Raw genomic sequence first — 8,581 nt, forward strand, 5'->3', positions numbered from 1 at the left:
ACAAGAGAAGGGCATCTCCTAATTAGTCACCAGTAGGCTTAATACTTCCAACTTACCTTGCACTAGCAACAGAAAAGCGCAACACTGTGAGGTTCATGGCGGACACCAGATTTTGACTCTACATTCACCCTGATTTTCACTCTGAAAAAGTAGGAAGGCAAATGCAAGAATGCCTCACAAGGGTCTGTCACAGTATTACACTCAGGAAATCAAAGCTGCAAATGAAAAAGCACCACGATCATTTATAAGTTGTGGACCAAGATGCACCAAAATATTACTTTTCCACTTGGGAACTTCCAGATTTAATGACAGATTTAATTTTGGATCTGGCCATAAAAATAGATTCAATTTAATTCAATGCAGTCTATTATGAATCAGAAAACAGACAAGATCCTTGTTTGGATCTAATATGCCCCAAAATTTAATACCTATCTCTTACATCTGTAAACATCCATATTAGTCTTGCACTTAGCTTACAAAATGATTTGTGATTTACAGTAAGGAACAGTTTCATGCTCGAGCACACACTGTACAAACCAAAAATTAAACAATCTTATAAATGCATTGTAAATACACTGCATTTAACTACCAAGTCGAACTACTGTAAAATTAGGTATAGCTTTATTATATACAATTCAGTCAATAACTTTACAGGGAGATGTATGGGGCCTTTACTGTAGCAAAATTTCCCAAGACACTATAGAGCAGCAATTGCAAAATTACACACCAATCCACACAATTACAAAATCAAATTGCCAAAAGCTTGATTGAAAAGATTTTTAGATTTTAGATTTAGATTTAGAGATACAGCGCGGAAACAGGCCCTTCGGCCCACCGAGTCCGCTCTGCCCAGCGATCCCCACACATTAACACTATCCTACACACACTAGGGACAATTTTTACATTTACCCAGTCAATTAACCTACATACCTGTACGTCTTTGGAGTGTGGGAGGAAACCGAAGATCTTGGAGAAAACCCACGCAGGTCACGGGGAGAACGTACAAACTCCGTACAGACGGCACCCGTAGTCAGGATCGAACCTGAGTTTCAGGCGCTGCATTCGCTGTAAGGCAGCAACTCTAACGCTGCGCCACCGTGCCACCCTTAAATCTGGATTCTTTTAATGTTTTAAGAGTATCATAAGGGAAAAGAAGAAAGGCAGAGAGGTTTATTGAGGGAATGATACCTGGAAGGAGGGCTCCAATCATAGAGGAAAGAAATTTGGGATGCACAAGGAGTTTTTATTAAACATACTCCGAAAATATTCCCTGCATAATTGCTCACACTGCATAAGAAAAATCAGCCCTTTTGACTATACAACCTTAACCTTGTACATTGTTACGCCAAAATTGAATTTCAATATTACCTGGCCAGCGTGCTGCTAAGAAAGTACTTGCAATGGGAGGAAAAGCACCAAAACAAGCCACATTAACACAACCAGCCCCATACCACTGGACAAGAGAGGGAGATGTTGAGAAGAGTGAACCTGCCTCAGAATAAGAGTTCCTACTCCTGATCACAGCATAGCGCACACTAAATATAGATAGCACCGTAAATGATCCAACCCCTCTCTTTAGCCGGGAACCATAATTTGCTTGCTGCTTTCTGGTATCCCATCCTCCTTCCCATCTTGGATCCAACTATCACTAACATTCCAGATTTACATCTTGACATTAGGCTGCAAATCACATCACTGTGCACAGATGTTTACTTATTCATTAATTAGTAAAGTAAGTGTTAAAAAACATTTAATTGGAAAAACTGTACAAGGAGCACCATATCATGATGCATTTTGAATATTCAATGTCCCATAAAATACTTTACCTAATCTGTAAAAATTATGGAGTGCCTCTTGAAATAAAACAGTATTATTCTCAAAACATCACACATTTGGTTATAAAGAAAGTTTAATGCAGCCACGACAAATCAGGAGATCCATATTCCTTGCTAAAGAAGCATTGTTATTGAAGAGTCTATAAAAATTGCAAACCTATAGGAGTAAGAATTATGCGATTCAGAAAGCTTGACTGAAAGAGCATCTTGGATTTTATAAAATGATTTGTATTTTTAGATGCAAGCTCCAAGGTGCATCATTCCGTTATCAACCCAAAAAAATTACCTTCTTTCTTCTTGAGTGCTTCATCATAAGCCATGACTAGAGACTAAATTTAAAATACTGTTTGACAGCGTAAATATTTGGAAAACCAAGTTTCTTCAGCCAGTTAGTTTCATCTGTATATAATCCTGCAAATGACAGAAGGAAAAAAGTCTTACATATTTTAGTATCTCCTTTGCACAAAACCAGCAGACAAAAAAAATCAATATCAAAGGAAAATAAAATCTCTAACATCAGCCTACCCACCTACCTACAGATGTATCAATATTGATCTCAATCAATATTGAGAGAACCGCGTCATTCTCAAAGACCAAGTGCCATCTCCACACTGGGAGTGACTTCAAGTATTGCCAAATGGGATATATTCAGTATAGATCTTGCAGCTAAAAAACTGGCATTCATCAGGTGCTCTAGGTGGGAGCAGGTGCCAAATGAATTCCACCATAATTTGTAAACTCAAAGCCTGGCATCTCCCTTAATCTACCATTACATTGAAGCTAGGATAAATATGCATAAAAAGGAAGTTTATCAATGATGAGGCCACAAATTTACAAATGAGAAGACTGAATGTCTGGATATAAATAACTGGGACTATCCTCTCCAGAAAAGAAAGTCTTTAAGATTTTGAAAAGATTCAACAGTGGAGATGCAGAAATGTTTGGGGTTGTGAGGAAGGCTATGATCTTTAAATGTAAAAGTAGCCACTATAAAACAAAGCTGACAAACTCAGCACGGTGGCGCAATGGTAGAGTTGCTGCTTTACAGCGAATGCAGCGCCGGAGACTCAGGTTCGATCCTGACTACGGGTGCTGTACTGTAAGGAGTTTGTACGTTCTCCCCGTGACCTGCGTGGGTTTTCTCCGAGATCTTCGGTTTCCTCCCACACTCCAAAGACGTACAGGTATGTAGGTTAATTGACTGGGTAAATATAAAAATTGTCCCTCGTGTGTGTAGGATAGTGTTAATGTGCGGGGATCGCTGGGCGGCGCGGACTTGGTGGGCCGAAAAGGCCTGTTTCCACGCTGTATCTGAAATATGAAAAATAAATATGAAAAAAAATGAATCCCCAGACGAATGAGAAAATGGAACTTGCAATCCTGTGCAATTACTGAGTCAAAGGAATTTCAATTTAATGGGAAATTAAGTCAAGTCAACTTTATTTGTCACATACACATACAAGATGTGCAGTGAAATGAAAGGTCACCCACAGTCCAGCAATAAGACCAATAAAAATAAGCAATTTCAATAGACAATAGACAATAGGTGCAGGAGGAGGCCATTCGGCCCTTCGAGCCAGCACCACCATTCAATGTGATCATGGCTGATCATTCTCAATCAGTACCCCGTTCCTGCCTTCTCCCCATACCCCCTGACTCCGCTATCCTTAAAAGCTCTATCCAGCTCTCTCTTGAATGCATTCAGAGAATAGGCCTGCACTGCCTTCTGAGGCAGAGAATTCCACAGATTCACAACTCTCTGACTGAAAAAGTTTTTCCTCATCTCAGTTCTAAATGGCCTACCCCTTATTCTAAAACTGGCCCCTTGTTCTGGACTCCCCCAACATTGGGAACATGTTTCCTGCCTCTAACGTGTCCAACCCCTTAATAATCTTATACGTTTCGATAAGATCTCCTCTCATCCTTCTAAATTCCAGTGTATACAAGCCTAGTCGCTCCAGTCTTTCAACATATGATAGTCCCGCCATTCCGGGAATTAACCTAGTAAACCTACGCTGCACGCCCTCAATAGCAATCACAAACCAACACCCAATCACAAACCAACACAAAAAAAAACCCAAAAACATCCATCACAGTGAGTCTCCTCCAGTCACCTCCTCACTGTGATGGAAGGCCAGAATGTCTTTTCTCTTCCCCTGCCGTCTTCTCCAGCGGTCAGGCTGTTAATGTTGCCACGTAAAGTGGGAAGTGGCCAAGGTCATTTGAGGCATATGTCATGTTTCAGGTGGGCAGAGGGGGTGGGGTTGCTCTGATGGTAAGGAATGATATTCATTCCCTTGCAAGGGGTGACATAGAATCAGGAGATGTTGAATCAGTATGGATAGAAATGAGAAATTGTAAGGGTAAAAAGACCCTAATGGGAGTTATCTATAGGCCCCCAAACAGTAGCCTCGACATAGGGTGCAAGTTGAATCAGGAGATAAAATTGGCGTGTCAAAAATGTAATGCTACTGTGGTTATGGGAGATTTCAACATGCAGGTAGACTGGGAAAATCAGGTTGGAAATGGACCCCAGGAAAGAGAGTTTGTAGAGTGCCTTCGAGATGGATTCTTAGAACAGCTTGTACTGGAGCCTACCAGGGAGAAGGCAATTCTGGATTTAGTGTTGTGTAATGATCCTGATCTGATAAGGGGACTAGAGGTAAAAGAGCCATTAGGAGGCAGTGATCACAACATGATAAGTTTTACTCTGCAAATGGAAAGGCAGAAGGGAAAATCGGAAGTGTCGGTATTACAGTATAGCAAAGGGGATTACAGAGGCATGAGGCGGGAGCTGGCCAAAATTGATTGGAAGGAGGCCCTAGCAGGGAAGACGGTAGAACAGCAATGGCAGGTATTCCTGGGAATAATGCAGAGGTTGCAGGATCAATTTATTCCAAAGAGGTGGAAAGACTCTAAGGGGAGTAAGAGACACCTGTGGCTGACGAGGGAAGTCAGGGACAGCATAAAAATTAAGGAGAGGAAGTATAACATAGCAAAGAAGAGTGGGAAGACAGAGGATTGGGACTCTTTTAAAGAGCAACAAAAGTTAACTAAAAAGGCAATACGGGGAGAAAAGATGAGGTACGAGGGTAAACTAGCCAATAATATAAAGGAGGATAGCAAAAGTTTTTTTAGGTACGTGAAGAGGAAAAAAATAGTCAAGGCAAATGTGGGTCCCTTGAAGACAGAAGCAGGGGAATTTATTATGGGGAACAAAGAAATGGCAGACGAGTTAAACTGTTACTTTGGATCTGTCTTCACTGAGGAAGATACACACAATCTCCCAAATGTTCTAGGGGCCGGAGAACCTAGGGTGATGGAGGAACTGAAGGAAATCCACATTAGGCAGGAAATGGTTTTGGGTAGACTGATGGGACTGAAGGCTGATAAATCCCCAGGGCCTGATGGTCTGCATCCCAGAGTACTTAAGGAGGTGGCTCTAGAAATAGTGGAAGCATTGGAGATCATTTTTCAATGTTCTATAGATTCAGGATCAGTTCCTGTGGATTGGAGGATAGCAAATGTTATCCCACTTTTTAAGAAAGGAGGGAGAGAGAAAACGGGGAATTATAGACCAGTTAGTCTGACATCAGTGGTGGGGAAGATGCTGGAGTCAATTATAAAAGACGAAATTGCTGAGCATTTGGATAGCAGTAACGGGATCATTCCGAGTCAGCATGGATTTACGAAGGGGAAATCATGCTTGACAAATCTACTGGAATTTTTTGAGGATGTAACTAGGAAAATTGACAAGGGAGAGTCAGTGGATGTGGTGTACCTCGACTTTCAGAAAGCCTTCGACAAGGTCCCACATAGGAGATTAGTGGGCAAAATTAGGGCACATGGTATTGGGGGTAGGGTACTGACATGGATAGAAAATTGGTTGACAGACAGAAAGCAAAGAGTGGGGATAAATGGGTCCCTTTCGGAATGGCAGGCAGTGACCAGTGGGGTACCGCAAGGTTCGGTGCTGGGACCCCAGCTATTTACGATATACATTAATGACTTAGACGAAGGGATTAAAAGTACCATTAGCAAATTTGCAGATGATACTAAGTTGGGGGGTAGTGTGAATTGTGAGGAAGATGCAATAAGGCTGCAGGGTGACTTGGACAGGTTGTGTGAGTGGGCGGATACATGGCAGATGCAGTTTAATGTAGATAAGTGTGAGGTTATTCACTTTGGAAGTAAGAATAGAAAGACAGATTATTCTCTGAATGGTGTCAAGTTAGGAGGAGGGGGAGTTCAACGAGATCTGGGTGTCCTAGTGCATCAGTCAATGAAAGGAAGAATGCAGGTACAGCAGGCAGTGAAGAAAGCCAATGGAATGTTGGCCTTCGTAACAAGAGGAGTTGAGTATAGGAGCAAAGAGGTCCTTCTACAGTTGTACCGGGCCCTGGTGAGACCGCACCTGGAGTACTGTGTGCAGTTTTGGTCTCCAAATTTGAGGAAGGATATTCTTGCTATGGAGGGCATGCAGCGTAGGTTCACTAGGTTAATTCCCGGAATGGCGGGACTGTCGTATGTTGAAAGGCTGGAGCGATTGGGCTTGTATACACTGGAATTTAGAAGGATGAGGGGGGATCTTATTGAAACATATAAGATAATTAGGGGATTGGACACATTAGAGGCAGATAACATGTTCCCAATGTTAGGGGAGTCCAGAACAAGGGGCCACAGTTTGAGAATAAGGGGTAGGCCATTTAGAACGGAGATGAGGAAGAACTTTTTCAGTCAGAGGGTGGTGAAGGTGTGGAATTCTCTGCCTCAGAAGGCAGTGGAGGCCAGTTCGTTGGATGCTTTCAAGAGAGAGCTGGATAGAGCTCTTGAGGATAGCGGAGTGAGGGGGTATGGGGAGAAGGCAGGAACGGGGTACTGATTGAGTGATCAGCCATGATCGCATTGAATGGCGGTGCTGGCTCGAAGGGCTGAATGGCCTACTCCTGCACCTATTGTCTATTGTCTATTGTCTATTGTTTCTGCGCCATATATTTTAACAATGTCTTCTGCACCACAAAGTTGACAATTCATCATGATCCCCCAATACTCTGCAATCTCCCCTTCCCATGGAAACCTCCACTCTCACCATCACCTATGGGTTATCTCAAAATGCTGGAGTAAATCAGCGGGTCAGCAGCATCTGAGATGAGAAAACATTACTTCACACAGAGAGTGGTGAGTCTGTGGAATTCTCTGCCACAGAAGGTAGTTGAGGCCAGTTCATTGGCTATATTTAAGAGGGAGTTAGATGTGGCCTTTGTGGCTAAAGGGATCAGGGGGTATGGAGAGAAGGCAGGTCCGGGATACTGAGCTGGATGATCAGCCATGACCATATTGAATGGCGGTGCAGGCTCGAAGGGCCGAATGGCCTACTCCTGCACCTATTTTCTATGTTTCTATCTCAGGAGAGAAGGAATGGGTGACGTTTCGGGTCGAGACCCTGGTTAATTCTATCTGTCACTGGAGGGATCACTGATTTGATGAGCCATCAGTAACACCGCCTTTCATGTTAAAAGCCATTGGTGAATTCGAAATATTTTAGTTTCTAAATATTTAAAAGACAAACAAAAAAAAAATCGATTCGAAGATAAGGTGAAGAAAGGGATGGCAGGTGTAGTATTTGTCCTGAGCTGAGGTCCAGGGTTGCATCTCTCGCAGGGCAACAGGTAGTGTAAGAAAATAACTGAAGATGCTGGTACAAATCGAAGGTATTCATTCACAAAATGCTGGAGTAACTCAGCGGGTCAGGCAGCATCTCTGGAGAGAAGGGAATGGGTGACGTCTTCCCGCTCTTTCTCTTTAACTCTGTGGCCAGCTGTCGCCCGCTCTCCTGATCTGCCTGAATCCCCTGCCCTGCAGCAGCTGCCGGGCGCCCGCCCGCCTAGCGACCTCTCCCGGTCTCGGTTGTCAGGAAACACCGAGGCTTTGCCCGAGCCGGTAAGGCCTACCCCGCCGTTGCCGGGGATCGCGGGGATCCCGCGCCTGTTTTACCCGAGCGTCGGGATCGCGGTCTCTCGGCGTGAGGGGGGCGCGTCCTCTCGGGCTGGGCTCGTACCGTGAAGAGGTTGCCGTTGCCGCCACTGCGGGGCGCCGGTCCTCGCCAACCGTCGCCATATTGGTCGGGAAACAAGAGCCCGCCGCGCACAGGCATCAACCATCGAGCACAGAGCACATCGATCGGCATCCCCGGGGAAGGGAAAGGAGCGAGCGGCGATCGACACCCCGTGCCTGCATGCAAAAGCAAAGATACTTAGAAACATAGGTGCAGGAGTAGGCCATTCGGCCCTTCGAGCCTGTACGCACCACCATTCAATATGATCATGGCTGATCATCCAGCTCAGTATCCCGTACCTGCCTTCTCTCCATACCCCCTGATCCCTTTAGCCACAAGGGCCACATCTAACTCCCTCTTAAATATAGCCGATGAACTGGCCTCAACTACCTTCTGTGGCAGACAATTCCACAGATTCACCACTCTCTGTGTGAAAAAAAACGTTCTCATCTCGGTCCTAAAAGACTTCCCCCTTATCTTTAAACTGTGACCCCTTGTTCAGGACTTCCCCAACATCGGGAACAATCTTCCTGCATCTAGCCTGTCCAACCCCTTAAGAATTTTGTAAGTTTCTATAAGATCCCCCCTCAATCTTCTAAATTCCAGCGAGTACAAGCCGAGTCTATCCAGTCTTTCTTCATATGAAAGTCCTGCCGTCCCAGGAATCAATCTGGTGAACCTTCTCTGTACT

General features: G+C 44.1%; 1 protein-coding gene across 3 annotated transcripts in view; it reads right to left on the minus strand.

Annotated features, from left to right (window-relative positions):
• Positions 1-7,995, minus strand: part of LOC144611331 (HMG domain-containing protein 4-like) — a 36,469-nt gene extending 28,474 nt beyond the window's left edge. For 2 of the 3 annotated variants that reach the window (XM_078430389.1, XM_078430388.1), the window contains exons 1-2: positions 7,894-7,995; positions 2,122-2,246 (exon numbers count right to left, since the gene is read on the minus strand). In XM_078430389.1, coding sequence (XP_078286515.1) covers positions 2,122-2,148 — 27 coding nt within the window. In that variant the 5' untranslated portion in view covers positions 2,149-2,246; positions 7,894-7,995. Of the gene's footprint in view, positions 1-56; positions 142-2,121; positions 2,248-7,893 lie in introns of those variants that run through there. The other variant, XM_078430390.1, reaches the window with a different exon arrangement.
• Positions 7,996-8,581: the final 586 nt, after the last annotated feature.

Source organism: Rhinoraja longicauda, chromosome 40, assembly GCF_053455715.1.
Source record: "Rhinoraja longicauda isolate Sanriku21f chromosome 40, sRhiLon1.1, whole genome shotgun sequence".
NCBI classification, from domain to species: Eukaryota; Metazoa; Chordata; class Chondrichthyes; order Rajiformes; family Arhynchobatidae; genus Rhinoraja; species Rhinoraja longicauda.